We start from the raw sequence: 23,527 nt of genomic DNA on the forward strand, positions 1-23,527 counted from the left end.
TTGTGTTTGAACAATGAATAGTGCCCTGAGTCAAGGGCCTGAAACAGACTTGAGTGTAGTATTGGTTCTTTCCTGGGCTGGTGAGCTAGCGTATCTGCTAACAGGCCCAGTAACTGAGCAGTCCAAGGCCTATGCAAACAGCACCCCATTCCCACCCACAACAAAACATGGAAGTGTTTCCCCACAAGAATTAGGCTGAGAACATCACATGAATTTTGCTTAGACTGATTTCCCAGAAAAAAACAGAATCCTTGTGTTCTTCCCACTAAGTCACGCAGGCTTCCAGGCAGAGAGATATTAGTGAATTTTAGGTGCTTTGGAAGAACTGTGTCAGAATACAGGATTAAACAAACTTTAAAAACAAATCAATTCCCCCCTACCACAAAAAAAAAATGAATCTGTTCTCTCAATAGCATTTCCCTCTCATCTCACCCCTCCCCTATTTTACGACTGCAATATTCCTCCCATGGTTTGAGGTCTATACACAATGTGGGCTCAGTTGTACCTTCAAGCCACAATACTATAGGTGCAGCTCCAGGAGGAATTCTGTCCCCAGGAAAGAGAATTCTTCCTGGAGCTCCCAGCTGAGCATGAGGATTGTGCTGGTTGATACACCCCTTCAGGGAACACAGCATACTTTCTTCTGCTTGCTCCACCAGCTGTGCTAGCCAGGGTGTCCCACAGCTGTCCCACCTCAAAAAGGCATTTTGGAGCCTTGCACCTGACAGAGTATAGATTCTGTACTCCAAGGAATAGGCTCCTTTCACTCTTCTCCCTTTCCCAAAACACTCGTGTGCCTGTGGAACAGCAAGGCATAAGCACCATGGGAATTATTTGTGGAGAAATTACTTGACTGCCCGTGATGTTTAACTATACTGTCTATATGTTAATATGATCTCCTCAGGACAAGGACCTTGTTTTTTTAATGTCTGTAAACATCAGGGGCAGTTCTAAATAACAGATTAATAATCACTATATACATTGTTTCTCTAGTCTGCTACAATACTTGCAAATATCTGTTTTAAAATGTTAAAGCTGTGATTTAAAACCCCAGAAGCAAGACAATTCTTGTTTCACTGCAATACATATAGGGCCAAAGTTTCTGCTCGGGCAACTCCACTGACATTAATAGAGTTATATCAGCAAATAATTTGCTCATAGACATGTAATGGTGTAATCTAATGGTGTCGGTCTCTAGGTGGTCTTACATACCATATGAACTAGGACACCCATGTGTAGCAAGGTGAGTCAGTAAGAAGAATAAAAAAGAACCTACTTACTTTTGTTAGCTAAATTAGCAACTTACTGTCATTTTTCCATTGTTAAGATTAATATACTGAGCCTTAAGGGAAAAAGTCTTGGCTCCGCATGATACAGTTTGTGTGATCCCTGCAGGCTACTTAGAGTCAAGGTAGAAGGAGAGAATGTGAGCTTACTACATAACTGCATACTATAACACAGATAGTTTCCTAAGCAATTAATGGACTCTGTGCTGAGGAATCCTGCAGTTCCAGTTTGACACACTTTTCAGCTGATGAAAACGTACAACAGCTCCCTCCAAAATGCTATTATCACAGAACTACCGAATAGCATAGTTATCTTCCTATGCAGCATCATTATGTAAAGTCCCACTGAAACTGTACAAGTGCCAGTCATTTCCACAAAGCCTTGCAATTTAAAATTAATACCTGTGATGAAGACTAAGGATGGTCAGTTCACAAACTGAGCCTACATGTCCCAGGATGGTATGCTGGGCAAGTTTGCAGCATGACACACTAATGTATTCCAGCACTTCAGCACTGGGAACAGGATGGGAAAGGAGTCCTCTTTCAAAACTGAAAAAAGTCTTAAACTCTTTTCAGAACAGGAACTAGGTACAGAGTCAGGCCTTTTCTTACATTTTCCAAACTTGTTTACCCAGCTAAATACAAGCCATAGTTAATTTAAGTTACAATACCTTTGCCAGTTTCTTTGTCTTACTAATCATGCCTTGGCGATATTCAAAGTTTTGACTAGTGCTGATAGAATTATGAAAAAGCAGGTTCACTACTAACCTATTTGAATTTAATTTGCTGCTGTTTGTGGGGTCACACCATAAATTATTCGTGAGTATTCAGGAAGCTGATGATACTCACGAAAATATTTATGAATCCCAAGAGTTCCAGAAGAATGGCTGACATTCAGAATTTTCTTTTCATTGTTCCCTTGTTGAAAAGTTTCAATCATCCCATCAGTGAGCTGAAGTGATACCATGTGACCAATCACATGCCATGAATTGTGAACATCAAATACCAAATAATTGTAGCAAACAGTTCATAAACCACCCATACTCTAAAAATCTGTTCACCCAAAAGATTTGGTGAATATGTCTGACAAATACATTTACAGAATCAAGAATGATTCACTGATGATATGTGACGCTGAAAATCACCACAGTTTTGGTTCAGCAAATACTTTTGGAGTAGCTGCGATACTGACTTGGATTTATAAAACTCTAAGGCCTAAATGGTTTGGGACATGATTCCTCGAGAGACTCCCTCCCTCTCTGTGAGGCACCACAGCAGAAGTCAGCTGGATTGCTTGAGCTAACAGACCTTTGATTTAATCCTCTAGGGGCTCAAGAGAGTCCATGACACTGGAATTTGCTTTCCCAGATAGTCCAGCAGAGTCTAATTAAGGTCTCACTTAAACGTGGAGTGCAAAAGCTGATGTTAGTTTGTTTTGGAGTTTTGTTTTTTTTTCATAGAATTATTGTATTTTTTAAAATTATACAAAAGCAGTTTGTCCCGGGGACATATAATTGGATGCATGTTGTAAACCAACAAATAACACTAATACACACACAAACATTGACAATGACACAGTAACGTACTTGGGCTTCTGTATCATCAGCTGATAACTATGTAATAAACTTATGTCACCACTGTAATAAAAATTAACATCAAATGAAACTGCCATACAAGCTGCTTAACCTACACAAATTGCTCCAAAGGCACATTAGCTGCCTTTGCACATTATTCATAATATATAAAGGCCTGATCCACTTGAAATCAGTGGGACTACTGACAGTAGTAAGTATTATAGCTCTAGTATATATATTTGCAGGGTTGTGCCCTAAAGTATTTTATTAAAGGCAATAAACATTCAATATACTTACTAAATGAAGACCCTTTGAAATTAAGAGTGCTAGTGATATGTTCATTACAATAGAACGCAGTGGCAAAACTAATGCATAGCTAGTGTACAGTGACGATAATACTACTTTTATTAACGCATAGCTAATGACCCATTAAGCTAATACTACTTTTATTAGTGCCCTGAAGACCAAGCTTCAATACTGGCTATGGTGACAGTTAAAAGTTATTTAGACAGTTATTTTTTGTCCACATTAGAAGATCACTGCATAACTTGGCATACTTTGTCATGACGACTGCAAGTGTCATCCTTTATACATATATATCTTGTGGGTCAATAATGCTGAGGGCAAGTTGTGAGAAATCTTACAGAGACCTGGCATATAACATACACCATGAAATAGCCTAGAAATAAAATATTTTTAAAAGAATGTGCCACACAGTAAAAATTATTATGCCTCTACAAATTCACTATTTCTTATACTCAGTAACTCAATTTCAACTGTAGGTATCTGACATTTTGAGCTTTTTACACATTTTGTTGCTCTTTGTATTAGAATGGCTCAAATTATTTACCTTTTTTTTTTTTTTTTTTTTTTTGGTTTCTAAAGATTGCATCCAGGCTAATGTGCATAAAGTTTCAACTTACTGCAGCTGGAAACCACTGGGATAATGTCCCAGAAAAGAAGGAAAGTATAGGTGACTATGATGGAGACACTATTGAATGCTGGTATAATATAGTGTATGTTGTGTACAGAGTATATATACATAATGTGTGTGTATGTCTGTGCATAAATTTGGTTGCCTTTCTCACGAGTAGCCCCATTAAAACCAATGGGGGTGCTCATAGGAGTAAGGTCACTAATTTACAGACAAGGAAATACATTTTATTCCCTTCGGGAAGTAACAGTAAACATTTTATTAGTTCTCTTTAAGAAGGGAAAATGTCATATTTGCAGAAACATACTGCTCCATTAAACATCAATTTACAAATATTTCAAGACCAACGTTGAATTGAAGTGTCTAGCTCAAACTATAAAACACAGTTCCAGAGTCAGAAAGAATTTTCTCTCTAATCAGCCAGTTTATACTGGTCTAACATCTGACCAGTCAACAGATATGCCATTAAATCTACTTGCTTTTCAACTTTTTGTTTTCAGGAAAAGTATTACAAATGTGCAGACCATTAAATAAAATGTATTTCCGCTATAATAAAGTATAGTGGAGATTTCAATCATCTGCTGAAGTACAGCAGTTCATTTAACAAATCGTAATGGTTGTATCTTGACAGTCTTCATAAACTGGAAGAACATCTGTATTTCAATTTAATAATATTTAAAATAATACTATTAACATGGAGCTTCATTTTAATAAATTATCAAATCATATTAGGATGCCGTATAGTTGTAGCCTTATTGGTCCCAGGATATTAGAGAGACAAGGTGGGTGAGGTAATATCTTTTATTGGACCAACTTCTGTTGGGGAGAGAGACAAGCTTTTGAGATTAAAAAGACAAGCTCAAAAGCTTGTCTCTTTCACCAACAGAAGTTGGTCCAATAAAAGATATTACCTCACAGGCCTTGTCTTTCAAATCATACTAAAACAGCCAAATTCCCCGCAGGTGCAATTGGGCCAAACTCCACTGAAGTCAACAGACTTGCACGCATTACACCAGTAGAAAATTTGACTCTAAGCATTTTCAACCCATTCATTTGCATATATGCACACACATGTACCCACACAGACCTCTGAAATATAACTGAAAGTGATGGGCTGTAATACTTCTGGCCCAGCTCTGAAAAACACAAAATCACCAATCCAAATAACTCACAGTCTGAAAAAAACAATAAATAGATATGCAATTGTGTTACTCTATTTTAACTTATAGATTTTCTGTTTTTTGTTTACTTACTGCTTTGTAAGTTCTCTTTTGTCCAGCATGCTTTCGGATTTGTTCTCCATTAGGCCCTGTTTCCACATGCATGGAATAGATAATGTCAAAGAAATCTTCAACCACAGCTACCCGCCTTAAAGACAGCTTCTCATCTACACCTACTCCATCCTGAAAAAAAGATAAGGAATGCAGGATGAATAGATGAATTATGATAATCATGGAACGCATCCCCCTTTATTGAGATCTGATTAAATAAAGACCCTTGCATAGAGATCTGAAGTTCACTATCCTAGAGCAATACCTAACAATTCAATATATTACAGTAACATCATTATGCAATAAATGTATGATCATAAGAATAATGAAAAAGCCTTTTTTTTAAACCAGGTCATTTAATTGAACTACTATATTATGTAGACAATACTTTTCATTATACATTGCTATTTTTAAAATAAAATCATTTACACTTGTTTCTGACAGTCCACAAACAGCATTTTATAAAATTATTTAATAAAATATGTTTATTTACAGGTAACTTGTAGATAGTAATTATTAATGCAAATGAAGTTTTTGCCATGAAGAGTTCATCCCTTAGAAATTCTGTTTGAAAATTTCTTTTACGAAAACTCACCAAACCATAGATAACACCAAGTATTATTTTAAAACATTAAGCTTTGCACACTGATGTTTGACTGGAGAAAGTGACAGCAAATTGTGGACATCTATTGCCTGATTTTAAAAGGTGATGGAAGCTGTGGGTGCTCAGCACTTCTAAAAAGTCTGGCTCATATGTCTTAGGAGATAATCAGCACAGTTCAACTGCTGTCATCCAGATAGGAGATTTTTTGTTTAAACTGTATGTGAATTTGTACTGATGAAAAGTGCAGGCAGGGCTTGTCATAACTTTAGTTCCAGATTTGGACCTTAGCGTCCAAAATATGGGGGTTAGCATGAAAACCTCCAAGCTTGGTTACCAGCTTGGACCTGGTACTTGCTGCCACCACCCAAAAAATTAGAGTGTTTTGGGGCACTCTGGTCCACCTGAAAAAACCTTCCCTGGGGACCCCAGGACCCAAATCCCTTGAGTCTCACAACAAAGGGAAATAATCCTTTTTCCCTTCCCCCCTCCAGGTGCTCCTGGAGAGATACACAGACACAAGCTCTGTGAATCCAAACAGAGTGACTCCCCCTCTCCGTTCCCAGTCCTGGAAACAAAAGCACTTTCCTCTTCACCCAGAGGGAATGCAAAATCAGGCTAGCAAATCCAACACACACAGATCTCCCCCTGATTTCTTCCTCCCACCAATTCCCTGGTGAGTACAGACTCAATTTCCCTGAAATTTCCCAGTAAAGAAAACTTCAACAGGTTTTAAAAGAAAGCTTTATATAAAAAAGAAAGAAAAATACATACAAATGGTCTCTCTGTATTAAGGTGACAAAATACAGGGTTAATTGCTTAAAAGAAATCTGAATAAACAGCCTTATTCAAAAAGAATACAAATCAAAGCACTCCAGCACTTATATTCATGCAAATACCAAAGAAAAGAAACCATATAACTTACTATCTGATCTCTTTGTCCTTACACTTAGAAACAGAAGATTAGAAAGTAAAACTACTTCTCCAAAGCTCAGAGACAGCAGGCAGACAGACAACAAAGACTCAGACACAAACTTCCCTCCACCCAGAGTTGAAAAAATCCGGTTTCCTGATTGGTCCTCTGGTCAGGTGCTTCAGGTGAAAGAGACATTAACCCTCAGCTATCTTTTTATGACAGGGCTTGCACAAGTTTCTCCATACAACCCTGCCAATGAGCATCAGTCCTGAGTGGCACTATTCCTGGTTTTCTAGGCTAGTAATCTCATGAGCAGGCTGCGTTTGGTGATATGATACAAGCGTGTGTGGACTAGGATGAGAACAGCTAATTCATTTTCACTCATGAGCAGGGGAAGCTCTATGTATTTTGCTGCCCCAAGCACGGCAATCAGGCCGCTTTTGGCGGTGCACCTGCAGGAGGTACGCTGGTAACGCGGATTCAGCAGCATGCCTGCAGGAGGTCTGCTGGTAATGCGGATTCAGCGGCGCGCCTGCAGGAGGTACGCTGGTAACATGGATTCAGCGGCATGCCTGCGGGAGGTCCGCTGGTAACACGGATTCGGCAGCGCGCCTGTGGGAGGCCCGCTGGTAATGCAGATTCAGCATCATGCCTGTGGGAGGTCTGCTGGTAATGCAAATTCAGCGGCATGCCTGCAGGAGGTCTGCCAGTCCCGCGCCTTCGGCGTACCCGCCGCCGAATTGCTGCCTAAACCGCAGGACCAGCGCACCTCCCGAAAGCATGCTGCCGAAGGCAGCCTGACTGCAGACCTCACAGCGACCGGCAGGCCGCCCCCGACTCCCAGCTTGCCACCCCAGGCAAGCGCTTGGTGCGCTGGTCCCTAGGGCTGCCCCTACTCATGAGCCAAAACAGAATTTGAATTTAGGCCTCCAGAGGCAACAGTGCCTCCTAACCCTCAATGTGTATTTCATGTAAAAAATGCTTTCAAAACTTAACACGTTAACATTATACTATTACTACTACTATGTTTAATGCTACTATGGAACAGGTTTACGTTGGCCCATTTGTAACAAAACACTTTCAGTTCTGGTGTTGTTACCAAATAAAGGCCAAAGATGAGAATTGAATAGACAATTGCTGCACTATCACTTCAAGCTGCAATCCACCACTAATAAATTCTTGCCAATCTATTCTTGAAAGCCTGCTAGATATGAATAAATACATTCTAATGTTTGATTTGTTCTTTTTTATTCTATTCCACTTATCTTCTTATTTTATTTTCAACAAAGTTCATGAATGGACTCATCTCACAGTTTACACAAATGTTTTGCATTTCTATAGCACTTCCCACTCGAGGATCATAAAGCACTTGCATTGGCCCTAATGCATTTCTCAGTTCTACATAATGTGCTTCAAAGCTGTCCGCCCTCTTATACATTTAAAATCCTGACTAGAGATGGACCCAGCACAAACCCCAGATTTGAACAACCCTAAACCTGGGGACGTGTGCATCTGAAACTCTGCAGCTCCTCGGGCCCATCTCTAATCATTACCTTTTCACCAGCCAAAAGCACTGTGGATTCCCTAATGCTTTCAAGCACTCTTATTATGGTGACAGTGTTATTTCATGTAGTTTTCAGAACACTTAAGAAGTTTGTGGTGTTGATTAACTGGTAAGGACTTAATCTGTTTCTTCCTAACGAGTATTGTTAGGAAATATCCTGGAGGGGTGTTCTCTTGTAATTAAAGATAAATGCATTACGGCAATATTAATTTGAAAACAGAGGTGCTACATCACCATAGCTGACAGCATCAGAAAGGTGTTCCAAGAAAGAAACCAACAGGACTCCACTGGCCATCACATACAGTCCCCAGCTAAAACCCCTCCAACGCATCATCAGGGATCTACAATCCATCCTGGACAATGATCCCACACTTTCACAGGCCTTGGGTGGCAGGCCAGTCCTCGCCCACAGACCACCTGCCAACCTGAAACATATTCTCACCAGTAACTGCACACCGCACCATAGGAACTCTAGCTCAGGAACCAATCCATGCAACAAACCTCGATGCCAACTCTGCCCACATATCTACACCAGCGACACCATCACAGGACCTAACCAGATCAGCCACATCATCACCGGTTCATTCACCTGCACGTCCACCAATGTAATATACGCCATCATATGCCAGCAATGCCCCTCTGCTATGTACATCGGCCAAACTGGACAGTCTCTACGGAAAAGGATAAATGGACACAAATCAGATATTAGGAATGGCAATATACAAAAACCTGTAGGAGAATACTTCAACCTCCCTGGCCACACTATAGCAGACCTTAAGGTGGCCATCCTGCAGCAAAAAAACTTCAGGACCAGACTTCAAAGAGAAACTGCTGAGCTTCAGGTCATCCGCAAATTTGACACCATCAGCTCAGGATTAAACAAAGACGGTGAATGGCTCACCAACTACAAAACCAGTTTCTCCTTCCTTGGTTTTCACACCTCAACTGCTAGAACAAGGCCTCATCCTCCCTGATTGAACTAACCTCGTTATCTCTAGCTTGCTTGCATATATATACCTGCCCCTGGAAATTTCCACTACATGCATCTGACGAAGTGGGTATTCACCCACGAAAGCTCATGCTCCAAAACGTCTGTTAGTCTATAAGGTGCCACAGGATTCTTTGCTGATTTTACAGATCCAGACTAACATGGCTACCCCTCTGATACAGGGCAGAATAGAGACCATGATCTCCCAATTCTCCAAGCTCAAACAGGAAAAAGCATAGGGGCCGCTAAGGCCCAAAATTTCCGTCCAGAACATAACAGTTTTGAAGTGGACACCGGCTATCCCAAGTTCTTTGCTGCCCCGTGCCATCTCATCATGTTTTTCTCACAATATTACAATTTGTTAAATACATGAAAGTCCAGTTCTACTTTGAAAGTGGATTTTGGGTACATTTTCCCAAAAGTGCCTAGATGATGTAGGAGCCTAAATTCCATTTTCAAAGTGACATAGGTACTTAGGAACCAAAATCTCATTGAAAGTCAATGGGACTTAGGCTCCTAAGCCACGTAGGTGCTTTTGAAAATTTTATCCATTAAAAATTGCATTGTAGGAGTCCATGTTTATTATCTCACCGTGATTTCCCAAGCAAATGTGCTCAGGCTACAAGTAAATAGATGTTTTCTCTAACTAACAAACCTACAAACTCAATCTTAACTCTGACAGTCACCGTGGGTTTTTAGTTTCTTACATATCATCACCAGGAATCAAGGTTCTGCTGGTTAAACTAATTATTTGGAGCCACCTACGTAACCCACATTTTCTTCAGTTGGCTCATTGGAACTTTGTGAACAATTTGGTTTATAACACACACAAAGAGAAAGAAAACCTAGCTCAATCTCCTCAACCTATGTGGACTCTGCCAAACTGACAGGAGTACAAAAAAAAAAGTCACAAGTGGACAGCTATGATGCTGAATGTAGATGGGAAAAGATCTATTCAGTAAAAAGGTGCCATTTTAACACAATCTCTTTTCATAGTGGAACAGCACTTCAATAAATGTCTTTAAAATCAAAGCCATTGAAACAAAAGTGTATGTAGCTCCTAGCTTGAGAACAACAGTGCAATCTCTTTGTGACACAGCCATGCCCAGATACTCCCAGCCATGCCCTGGCAGATATATTACATCTGTGTTCCACCATCTTCTAAATATTTCACCAAGGAGGTTATGTGTGGCCTCTACCAAATGTTAAATAAGTAGCTGGTTGTCATGGTTATTGCAAGATGTTTGTATGGAAAACATTTGTAGATGTGTAACATGTAGAACACTGGCTTCCAAAACGGATGGAAATGAAACTTGACACCTGAACCAGAGTGGGTCTCAGAACTGACTCAATCAACACTGAGAACAACTGACATCTATGGATTCAGCCCAGCCCTGTTTACACTCTGGGACAGATGTAGACTTGAGCACTGGCAAAGACAAAAGTCTGAGACTGTATTAGAGAAGGAAAGAGGGCACGAATGTTATCCATTAGGGAAGCAACAGTCTGCCAGCGGAAATGTTTTGTGAAAAGTTGATCCCAGCCCTCTGTACTGGACAAGTGCTGTAAGGACTGACCATTGGGTGTGAAAATCCTTATTAGACAGGAAAGTAACCTGTTAATAAGAATATGCTATAGTTTGCATTTTATATTTTTCTTTTACTTGTAACCTTATGTTTCAAAATCCTTTTACTTTCTTTTATGTGAATCTGTAACTGAAACTTTGTTAAATAAACTTCAATTTGGTATAGATACATCTAAGTGCCTGTGAAAGGAGAGTTGTTGAACAGAGATGAAGCCAATAAATTGGGGTGCACTGCTTCCATGGAGGCAGTGGATCAGTGTACACTCCGGAAAGATGAGACCAGGCACTCACGTGTAATAAAGTGGAGTGTATAAATTGCTAGCCTGCAGAGAGAATGAGTGGGATTCCTGGAGCCCAGAGCAGAGTGTTTGTGCTGCCGGTGGCAGCCCTTAGTTGGCACAGATAAAGCTCTCACAATCTGTAAGCAGGTGGTAGTGATTCACCTAGGGTGCCCACTTGTCCTGAATCAGGCGGGACTGTCCTAAAATGCGGAGTTCAAGTCCCTGGCTGAATGACTCAGGGACAGCATTTGTCCCAGATTCCCTGAGGGGCCACTCTGTGCCCACCTGAGGATCAGGGCAGCGCCAGCCCCTTCCTGCACTTTGCCATGAGGCCCTGCCCCCTGCTCTCCCAGAGGTCCTGCCTCCTGGCCAAGCCAGTACAGGCAGTAGTAAGAGCCACTGAGGGAGCCTGGGCTGCTGAGGAGTCCCAGACCCTCCACCTGCTCTAGATTTACCTTAGGTAACCCCCAAAAGTTTCACATTCTTGTTTAAATTTCTTGGGGGAAATTAGCCTAATAAAACATTCTCTTCAGGCTTGAATATGACTATCAGAATCTTTACAGTGTTTGAAAAACATTCCTATAAAGATCAACATATGATGGATCTAAATAAAAGGGGGAAAAGTACATTAATTGATCTATAAAAACTTGCGTAAGTCCATAAAAACCTCTGCTGTAAAACACCAAAAACAGTAGCATCTACAAAACATAATGAGTAGATATCAACAGCAATCAACATAACTATTTTTATTGCAAGATATAAATTACACACAAATATGGTGTTACCGTGAATGCAACAGAAAGTATATCTAAAATTATTCTGACTCCCCACTAGTTTATGAGAGCAGCCAAGTTAAACCAGGCAATGTACAGCTGCCCCTCTGCTGAGTGGCATCAGATTTTGAGGCCTTGCAGACTGGGTTTCCAGTTAGAGGAGAAATCTGAAACATGGAGTCTGGATGTATTCTTGGTGCAATTTGTTTCATTTACACTACATATACCAGTCCTTGAACAGAGGTAATCACAAGTGGCAAGCAGGCAAACTCCTCTTTCACAAATATCAGCCCAAGACTAGTACCCAGTTTCCAGGAAGTTACTTGGCACTAAAAATCGACACTTGTTAAATTAAGGCAAAGAGAAAACTCTGTTGCTGTTTGCAACAGTTCATACAAAAAGAAAAACATCACCAAACTAACAATACAACATTTCTTCAGAAGACTGAACACTGCTTGAACACTAAGAAAAAGAACTTGTTAAACTATGTTTAACAGCACAACCTGGTGACACCTGCTGTAGTCATATGCAAATGTTTAATTAGTTTTACCATTTCCTATACTTAATATTGTAAATATATTGTAATTATTAGTAGAAGGTAATTGTAGTGCATGTAAAGAAGGAGCATGGTATACCTCCCTTCAGAAAAACCTTTAAAATGGTGAACATATTGAAAACTCTGCTATATGATCCTCCATTCATCTGTTCTATCAGTATATATTAAAAAAATTACTAATATGTATAAAAACTGACAACCATTCAGAAGTGTCTTGCACCATCCTAAATTAACAAATTTCCATCTTGCATCAGCACATCAATCTGCAGTACCAGGAATCCTAACCACAACCTTTTCAGCATAGTTCAAAATACTGTACACTTCAGAGAATAAATGTCACGGGGAATTAGTAATAGTATACATAGTATTGAACATCTATATTATTCCTTTCTATTCAGCACAGATCTGTAAGTAATGTTATTTCCATTTGATAGCAAGAATTTAGTAGTCTAAGTGAAATAAACTGATGGTCTCCAACCAGTTCCTAATAGAAAGTATACATAGCATTAAAAGGGAAATTTACCTGCTCTAATGTACAGTTTCTGCATTTCCCCACTGCTTCAGTCTGGATGAGTAATATCTCCTTCTACCAGCAGATGGAGAGAGGAAAATCAAAGACATTTACTCTATCAGGCCCATATAAAGGGTCAATTTAATCTGAGGAATCCAGTTTCTGAAACTTCCTGAGCCATAAAATCCACCCAGAATAAACTGATAAGTGAACAAATCAAACAAATTGTGAAAACAAGTCATGAAAATAAAGAGAAATCAAGTGAGATAAAATGAGCAAACTTTATTGCTAATTCACATGCCATAGAGATAAGAGATTAAATATAAACAACACAAGCTTGATTACATTAAAAGTTTAATGTTTTGTTGTGTTTTGTTTTTAAAGGATTTATATAAAAGCCTCAAGTGAAAGAATGTTTTCTGGCTCTATATGGAAATATTTAAATGGACCCAACAGGGACCAGGAGAAACCAAATCAGATTAACTAAAAATCCCTTCCTCCTATGTCTCCTGGTCCAGTCCTGAAGAAGGGGAATTCCCAAAGCAATACTCTGACACAAGAACAATAGGGTGAATGCAAAGAGCCACCTGAGATAAGTCTGAGATTTTACTTAACCGGTGCATAAAGAACCCATCTTACCAGGCAGTGACCACAGACACCTGTACATTTTGGATGAGGTCATCATCTGGTGGGAATCAGTGTAACTCTGTTCAATTCTGTAGATGTGAGATTGCAGTAGTGCAGAGCTCCAGTGAGGAAACATCTCCCCTTTCTCTCCATGAAAAGAATAGTATTCTGGTACAATGATCTTCTGATAGAGTAAGGGAGGAGGTTTGCCTTTAGCAACATAGGCCCTACAGATGCAATACCACACTTACTTCATAGTATCCTTATAATCTTATGCAGCTTTCTTGGCTTCTATACTGAATGGCCTGATACATTGGCCTCCACAGTTCAGTTTAAGTAGATATTCAAGTTACATTTATATATTGGGTGTGCAGAAACTTTTTCTTTGTCATCCCTAGGAGTGGAGATGAAAGACAGAACTATCACATTGTCAGTCAAGTTGATGCAGAAAGGAGTCTTAGATAGGAAATGAGGAACCTATCCAGTCACCCTCATGTCTTCTAGTAAAACTAAATGGGGAAGGGAGAAACAGAAAGTTACTAGGAATATAGTCTAGAGATTGAAGAACTTCTCTCAAACCAACCTCAGAGCCTTGAAGGGATGGAGGATAGTGTAAAGGATTCTGTGAAAGGTGGAACATTTCCAGCAGAGCCTTGGCTTGAGTTTATCCACTGCTTTTAAAGATAGATGGATAGCTCCAAACAACGTAACTATTGATTTTGTCCAACTAAGCACTAAAGCCTGCTGTTCCTACTCTTAGGGCTTGTCTTCACTACAGGGGTAAGTTGACCTAAGTTATGCTACTCCAGCTACGTGAATAATGTAACTGGAGTCAACGTAGCTTAGGCTGACTTACCACAGTGTCTTCACGGCACTGAGTCGATGGGAGATGCTCTCCAGCTGACTTCCCTTACTGCTCTTGGAGAGGTGGGGTTGATCGGAGAGTGCTCTGCCATCGATTTAGCTAGACCCACTAAATCGATCCCTGCTGCATCGATTGCAGCAGCATTGATCTCCCTGGTTGTGGAGATCAGCCCTTAGATAGCTGGTGCTTGAAGCTTTACACAGACCATTCTGGAGAAAAGCCGCAGAGTAGCAGTTGGGGTAACATGATCACAGCACAAGTCACAGATTAATATTTGGGGCTGACCTGCACCAGACTAAGGAAGACTTCAGCCTCTTTAGTAAGAAGAATGATATTTTTACATGTACATAGGATATGATGTTGTTTGTGGTGAATAATCTCCAGATTGATGGGTCCACAGGGGATCTGTTGTGTATTTCAATACTTAGCTAGTGCTTAACCTGTTTAAATATCAGGTTACACTTTCACCATTCGATGCCAGTATTTCTTATTACATGGTCTGTCTCTTTTTCTTTCTTTGTTTCTGTAGCAGAGAAAGGGAGAAAATCGTATATCTCTGGGTGCTGTGTACAGAACTATATTGCCTTAGTGTGTTTAATACAAGAATGATAACCCCATGAATAAAATAAATCATATATAGTGATGAGGATGGGATAATTGCAATTAAACTGAAGCTAGAATTAGAAGGCAAGAAAAGAAGCAACATAGCTTAGAGGGGAAATGAAGGAAGCTATGTGACGGGGTGGACAAACTCCATACTGATTAAGCGAGAGTTGAGGAGTTGCTCTGGACACAAGACGGCACGCCCCACCGCTCCTGCTGGGCATGCTCACAGCAGAGGCAGAGCTCAAAAGGGAGCAGCTCTGCTCAATCTGGATGGACTGAGCAGGAGAGCAGTTGGGTGTTGCAGCCTCCTGCAGAGAAGCTGGTGAGGCTCCAAGCAGCTGAGACCACGCCTTATGGTCAAGCTGCCACAGACCCTTCAATCGTGGAAGCTGAGGATGATGAGACCCTTTTGAGAGTGACCTGAGCAAACTCCAGGGGGACTACAAGACAGACCAGTGGCACCAGCAGAGGAAACAAAGCCGCAGTAGGAAGTGACCCAGGGAGCAGGTATTGGCACCCACCCCCTAGTCCGCACACTTTGAATTATTGTTTCTTTGGGCCCTGAGTTGGAACCCAGTGGAGCAGGAAGGACCTGGGTTCCTCTACCCCAGCCACTGACAACATCTGGTAGACAAAGCAGCCAATGACTCCTGAATTGGGTGACACAGCCACTGACATAGTCCAGAGTATTGCTGCGAGGCAGTATTGACGGTCTCTGACCCAAACCCCCCTTTTGACAAGCTATAAAAAATAAAAAATAATATGGAGGAAAGGGAATGTTGATAGTAATGAAAATAAATCAGAAGATAGGGACTGTAGAAATTGATAAGGGAAGCAAAGGGATAGCAGATTTAATGACAGTAAGAAGGAATTTTTTAAGTATACTAGGAACAAAAAGAATCCTAATAATTGTACTGGTTGATTATTAGATGTAAATGGTTGAATTATCAATAATAATGCAGAAAAGGCAGAAGTGTTCAATACATATTTTTGTTCTGCATTTGGGAAAAAAACAGATATGATAATATTCTTTCCATTCCACTACCGTTTAATGAGGATATTAAACAGCAACTACTAAAGTTAGACATTTTTAACTCCACAGGTATGAATAATGTACATTCAAGAGTTTTCAGAGTGCTAGCTGAGGAATTCGCTGGACCATTAATTGCTGGAACACTGAAAAAGTTCCAGAAGACTGGAAGAAAGCTAATATTGTGCTAATATTTAAACAGGGTAAATGGGATGATCCACGTGTTTATAGGCTGTCAGTCTGACATTGATCCCAGGGAAAATAATGGAGTGGCTGATATGGGACTTAATTAATAAAGAATTAAAGAAGGGCTATATAATAGATGCCAATCAACATGGGTTTATGTAAAATAGATCCTGTCAAACTAACTAGATCTCTTTTCTTGATGAGATTACAAGTTCGGTTGATAAAGGTAATAATGTGACATCATATTCTTAGATTTCTATAAGACAATGTTTCCCAAACTTGGGATGCTGCTTGTTTAGGGAAAGCCCCTGATGGGCCAGGCCAGTTTGTTTACCTGCCGCGTCTGCAGGTCCGGCCGATTGCAGCTCCCCCTGGCTACGGTTCACTGCTCCAGGCCAATGGGAGCTGCTGAAAGCGGCAGCTAGTATGTCCCTCAGCCCATGCCGCTTCACGCAGCTCCCATTGGCCTGGAGCAGTGAACTGCGGCCAGTGGGAGCCGCAATCGGCCAGACCCGAGGATGCGGCAGGTAAACAAACCAGCCCAGCCTGCCAGGGGCTTTCCCTACACAAGCGGTGTCCCAAGTTTGGGAAATACTGCTATAAGACATATGACTTGTTACCACACAACATTTTTATTTAAAAAAATAGAAAGCTATAAAATTAAAATGGCATACATTAAATTGATTCAAATTTGGCTAAACAAAAGGTCTTAAAATGTAATTGAAAACAAGGAATGTTCATCAAACCAGTATGTTTCTAGTCAAGTCCCACAGGGATTGGTTCTTGGCCCTACACTATTTAACATCTGAAACCTGGAACATTTTTGACATTAATGACCTGGAAGAAAACATAAAATCATCACTGCTAAAGCTTGCAGATGACACAAGAACTTGGAGTGAGAAATAATGAAGAGGACAGGTCACTGATATGGAGCAATCTGGATCGCTTGGTAAACTGGTACAAGCAAACAATATGCATTTTAATATGGCTAAATGTCAATGTATACATCTAGGAACAAAGATTGTAAGCCCTACTTACATAATGGGGGACTCTATCCTGGTAAGCAGTGATTCTGAAAAAGATTTGGGGTTTGTAGTGGGTAATTATCTGAACGTGGCACTGTGGCCAAAAGGACTGATTTTATCCTGATGCATGAATAGGTGAATCTCAAGTAGGAGTAGAGGGGTTATTTTCCCTCTGGTTTTGGCACTGGTGCAACCGCTGCTTGAATACTGTGTCCAGTTCAAGAAAAATGTTGATAGACTGGAGAGAGTTCAGAGAAGAGCAATGAAAATAACTAAAGGAGTAGACAGCATGACTTATTGTGATAAACTCTAAGAGCTCAATCTATTTAGCTTAACCTAGAGAAGATTAAAGGGTGACTTGAGAACAGTCTAAAAATATCTACAAGGGGAACAAATATTTGATAACGGATTCTTCCATCTAGCAGAGAAAGGTGTAACATGACCCAATAGTTGGAAATTGAAACTAGGCAAAATCAGACTGTAAATAAAGCATTAATTTTTAACAGTGAGACCAATTAAGTATTGGAACAATTTGCCAAGTGTTCTGGTGGATTTTCCATCACTGACAATTTTTAAATCAAGATTGGATCTTTTTCAAAAAAGATCTGTTCTTGGAATTATTTTGGGCAAGCTCTACGTCCTGTGTTACATTCCAGGAGATCAGCTGAAAAGATCTCAGTGGTCCCTTCTGGCTTTGGAATCAATGAAGCATGTGTATATCATTTCCATTGAGACAGTAGCCTTCATGGACAGGGTGGGCAGGCTTGATTCCTACACTACTGCTACTCCATGGCTCTACAGATCATGAAGATCCTTGGCTGCTCTCACAATATGCCCCTACCTCATTCTGTAAAGGGAATATTTTTCTTATTTAAATTCTAAATCTGAGAGGATTCAACAAATTTTGTGTTTTCATCATCCAGAATAGTACATTATCCCAAACTGTACTGTCTGTGATTTTCATCAATACATTCATTATTAAAATTATTCTGGAAAATAATTATTGTTAACAATTTGTTTGAATATTCTATATTTGAAATCTGAAAAGCATTGGCTAGTTTGTATTGGGCATATTAGTCACAGCGTATTGTTTTTTGTTCCCTGACAGACAGCAACTCTTAGAATCTGGTTTCTAGAGGGAATACTCAAATTTTGATTTTGAAAGCAATTTTCTGAGTTACACTCAGAAATATTAGAATATTTTCTAATAGTCACTTCAAATTTGCTGTTGCTGCAAACATTTCTGCTAGAAAATTTGTCGGCTAGAAAAATAGAAATTGAAGGGAGTGTAACACAGCCCAAATCAATCTGAAAGGTTTGTTTGAGCAAATATTCATAAGCAATGTTTTGAGGCACTTGCTTCTTTTTACTGATGACATAGGAGGATTTGCCTGGTTGTGAACAACTTTTACAATAGTTTTTCAAAGCTGTGTGAATACAAAGGCCTAATCTACACTAGGGATACTTTTGTGAGTATAGCCATACCAGTATACTGTACCAGATGTAGAATATACCAGCAAATCTGTGCTTTTTCCAGTATAGTTTATTCTAGCCCCCATAAATGAAATAAGTTTTATCATCAAAAACACAGATTTATTATTTATTAATATTTGTATTACTGGAGTTATTTTGGTATAACTGTGTCTACAGTAGGGGCTTTGCCAGTATAGCTACGTCAGTCAGAGATTACACCTCACCACACCCGTGACCAGCATAGCTCTGTCGGCATAAGACTGTAGTGTAGACCTGGTTTACGAAACAAAAGTCTGTACTTTTATGCACCTGTTGTTGCCAAGACTTCTGTTTCACCATGAAACATGCAGAAAGTATGAAAAAATTGACCTCATTCAGGGTCTGCCTACCAGCGCTTTCACACTTAGTGACAACACTGCCTATGCCAATGGGAGAGCTTCTCCCTTTGGCATAGGTACTCCACCTGCCCAAAAGCTAGGTGGAGTACACTGCAGAGCAATGTAGTTATGCTGACATAAGTTTCCCATCAGGAATTAGGTCAGTACAACTATGTCACTCAGGAGGGTGGATTTTCCACACTGCAGAGCAGTGTAATTATACTGACATAAGTTTGCAGGGCTACAATAGTGTGTTATTCATGTCCAGAAATATAAGTAGATATAGGGTTAAGTATCAAGCTACCCATAAAACACGTGCTTCTACTAACAGGAAGGTGACAAAAACTGAAAAACATTCAAACAAGTATGAGGGTGATGGTAACCTTGTCACGTATATATTATCTTCAAACAAGAAAAAAGGTGAGGATGCTCTCTGGCTAACCCAGGAGGCAGGAGGACAACAAATCAGGAATACTGGAGGTCCCCACGAATGTGTAGAAATATTAGCATCAAAACACTCTAAACTCATTTTTCACAGGCCAGAATAACCTTTTTCTCTTCAAGTTGCCTTGTATGGTAATTATCATCACTTAAGCTGCAAACAGGTACTTAAAGAATTTCATGAGTGACACATCAGTAGGCAGGTCAAGAACTGATTACGTTTGGACAGGAAAGTACACTTTCAGTTCTAGAAAGAGTCTGGCTGGGTCAGCTCATGCTGCCACCACTAATGCTTTATATATTCTGAGCATAGAGAACTTCATCTCCCAGTGCTGGCAATTCAATACCTTTCACAGCATTAAATTCACTTGCGATTTATTTTAAGACTATCAAAAATCCAAATATAAGGAAAATCTTCTTTTAATGTAATGCTTTTCCTTACCTTGAAACTGCCAGCTCATTGTATCTGTAGTACATGTAGTGATAGTGAGATATTTCTTTTCCCCTAAGTAGGTTATTGTAGTAAAACAATTGCATCTATTCCTGCTGAGGATGGTTAGGGATATATATGTATGCGTATGTGTGTGCATGTGCATGCATGTATGTGTTCAAAAGACTATAGTCTCTGGTCCTGTAATCTTGCTAATAGTTATTTGCTCCAGATTACTGAAAAGTAATAAGAAACCTACTAGTTACATTTTCTCTCAACAAAATTTAACAGCTAACCTGTTAGTTCTTCTTCGAGTGATTGCTCATATCCATTCCAGTTAGGTGTGCGCGCCGCGCGTGCACATTCATCGGAAACTTTTTACCCTAGCAACTCCAGTGGGCCGGCAGGTCGCCCCCTAGAGTGGCGCCGCCATGGTGCTTGATATATACCCCTGCCGGCCCACCCGCTCCTCAGTTCCTTCTTACCGCCATGTCGGTCGTTGGAACTGTGGAGCACAGCTTTGCTGTCTTCCACGTCCCTAGCTCTCCTTCGTTGTACAGTTCATAGTTGTAGTTAGTAGTAAACAGTTGTTAAGTATAATTAGTTAAGTAGTATATTGTAAATAGTTGTAAATATTTGTTAGCCGGTTTGGGCTGTAGCCCTTCCCGGCACCCAGCACCGGGCCCATGCCTGGTTCGCCGGGCTTCAAACAATGCACGGCCTGTAAGAAGCCGATGCCGACCAGCAATCCCCACGACGCGTGCCTAAAGTGCCTGGGGGAGTCGCACATCTTGGACAAGTGCCGCATTTGTAAGGCTTTTAAGCCTAGAACAAAGAAGGGGAGAGACCAGAGATTGAGGACTCTCCTTACGAAGCGGCACTCAACCCGGCAGCTTCATAGACAGTCGCCTCTACACCGGCACCGGACCGCGCCAGCACTGGAAAGACTCCCCGGCACCATCCTTCCCCGGCATCGGGTCCCGAAGCAAGGCCCTCGAAGTCTGCAACTCCATCCAGGCAGACTCGAGTGGAGTGCCCGGCACCTATCTCAGCTGCGGCACCACCGACAGGGATCCCGTTGACTCCGGGCCCGGAGGGTCCGTCGAGTCTGGTCCCTCCTAGCTCCCCCATAAGATCTGGGGTTGAGCTATTGGTCCCATCGACGCCGGAGACCTTTGCCTCGGCACGGGACCTAATCGCTCTAACAGAGCCAACTCAGCCTCCACCCCCGGTACCTCCGGTGCGGGTTGTGTCCAGAGGCAAGCCGACGATGAGAGCGCCGTCTCGGGACTCACGCTCGCTGTCGAGGTCCCGTCACCGTGGACGCTCCCGATCCCGGCGCCGCTCGCAGTCCTGGCACCGCTCCCCTCAGCGGTACCGGTCGCACTCGCAGCACCGGTCATCCTCCAAACAGTCCCGGTCTGGTTCCAGTCACCGATACCGGCACCGGGACTCTAGGAGCCGTTCCCGCCGTCGATCAACTCCCTGGTCGACCTCCCGGCACCGAGCTGGTGGCAGGTCCCGGTCCCGGTCGACCTCCTGGCACCGCGTCGGTGGCAGGTCCCGGTCCCGATCCCGGCACCGAGTCGGCGCCCGGTACCGGTCCCGATCCCGGCACCGAGTCCAAGACAGGCCCCGGTCCCGATCCCGGCACCGGTATGACTCCCAGTACCGGTCCCCGGCACCAAGAACATCTTCGGCGCCAGGACGAGGGGATTCCTACCAGCCGCGTTCGGCCCCTCCATGGCCTTCCAGACAGCCGTCTGTGTCGTCACAGGCGGACAGTGTTTATGCACTGGGCACAGACAGGCATGCGGCCCTTTTTCAAGACCCTCCTCAACAGGACCAGGGACCGCAGCAGTGGGGGTTCTGGACACCCTGGGTGTACCACCAAGCCCAGGGCCCCCAACAGCTTCCTCCTAGGCCTGCGACGACTGAGCACAGGGCGCCAGAGGCATCGCTGTCTCGTCCCCCCCCCCTCTCCGGACGGGGAGGACAGGTCAAATCACCAGGACCCTGAGCTCCCTCCGGAGTCAGAGGCGCGGGCTCAGACAGACCCCCCACTGGACACTCTCTTGCCAGGGGTCTCCTCATCATCTTCTCCTGATGAGGCTGTGGCAGGCACTTCTTACACCAGCCCTCCCTCACTCGACCTCAGGGCACACCAGGATCTCCTCAGGCGCGTAGCGCAGAACTTGAACCTGCAAGCTGAGGAGGTCTCCGAGATCGAGGATCCTGTGGTGAGCATCCTCTCCTCAGATGCTCCCACCAGGGTCACCCTGCCCTTTATTCGGACTATCCAGGCCAACGCCAATACGATCTGGCAATCACCGGCCTCCATCCCCCCCACTGCATGTGGCGTGGAGCGGAAGTACACGGCTTCCTCCAAGGGCTATGAGTACCTCCATGTTCACCCGACACCGTGCTCCCTCGTAGTGCAGTCGGTGAACGAGAGGGAGCATCATGGACAAGAGGCCCCAGCTCCCAAATCCAAAGAGGCCAGGCGTATGGACCTCCTCGGCCGCAAGGTCTATTCGGCGGGGGCCCTTCAGCTCAGGGTTTCCAACCAGCAAGCCCTCCTTAGCCGCTACGCCTTTAACTCTTGGGTGGCAGCGGATAAGTTTAAAGAGCTGTTGCCACAGGAGGCGCGTCAAGAGTTTGCGGCAATTCTTGACGAGGGCAAGAAGGTCGCAAGAACCTCGTTGCAGGCCTCCTTGGACGCAGCGGACTCGGCCGCTCGTACCCTCGCCTCAGGGGTTACAATGCGCCGCATCTCCTGGCTTCAGGTTTCTGGCCTTCCACCGGAGCTCCAACACACCATCCAGGACCTCCCATTCGAAGGCCAGGGCCTGTTCTCGGAGAAGACAGACCCCAGACTAAAAAGTCTGAAGGACAATCGGGTCATTATGCGCTCCCTTGGGATGCACACGCCCGGGACACAACGAAGACCCTTCCGGCCGCAACAACAGCAGCAGCGCCGACCGTACCCCCAGTTCCGCCAGCGGCAGGACCTCAATAGGCGCCGCGGCAGAAACGGCAGGTGCAGGCAGTCGGGGAACCAAGGGGGGCAGAACCAAAGCTCCTCCAAAGCCCCACCTGGACCCAAACCTTCGTTTTGAAGGTGCGCCCGAGGGCATAGTACCAGTTTCCCCACGGATCCTTCCCCCCCGTTTTCCAACCGCCTTTCGTTTTTCCACCAGGCGTGGACCCAAATAACATCCGACCGCTGGGTCTTACGCACTGTGCAGACGGGATACCGTCTGCAGTTTACGTCTTTCCCTCCCTCCCGCCCCCCATCCTCGTCCCTCTTCAGGGACCCCTCTCACGAGCAATTCCTCTGCCAGGAGGTGCAGACGCTCCTTGACAAAGGAGCCATAGAGGTGGTTCCGGAGAACGAGAAGGGCAAGGGGTTTTATTCCCGCTACTTCCTCATCCCCAAGGCCAAGGGAGGCCTCAGACCTATCCTCGACCTGCGGGAACTCAACAAACATCTGGTGAAGTTGAAGTTCCGCATGGTATCCCTGGGGACCATTATCCCATCTCTGGATCCTGGAGACTGGTATGCCGCCCTCGACATGCAGGACGCTTACTTTCATATCGCCATATTGCCACACCACAGACGTTTCC

At 42.8% G+C, this 23,527-nt stretch overlaps 1 protein-coding gene across 3 annotated transcripts in view; it reads right to left on the reverse strand.

Annotated features, from left to right (window-relative positions):
• The window catches only part of NOL4 (nucleolar protein 4), a 284,810-nt gene that overhangs the window by 226,411 nt on the left and 34,872 nt on the right, over window positions 1-23,527 (reverse strand). For all 3 annotated transcript variants that reach the window (XM_050941990.1, XM_050941989.1, XM_050941991.1), the window contains exon 2: window positions 5,048-5,197. In XM_050941990.1, the coding sequence (XP_050797947.1) occupies window positions 5,048-5,197 (150 nt within the window). The remainder of the gene's footprint in view (window positions 1-5,047; window positions 5,198-23,527) is intronic.

This window comes from Gopherus flavomarginatus, chromosome 2 (genome assembly GCF_025201925.1).
Source record: "Gopherus flavomarginatus isolate rGopFla2 chromosome 2, rGopFla2.mat.asm, whole genome shotgun sequence".
NCBI lineage: Eukaryota > Metazoa > Chordata > Testudines > Testudinidae > Gopherus > Gopherus flavomarginatus.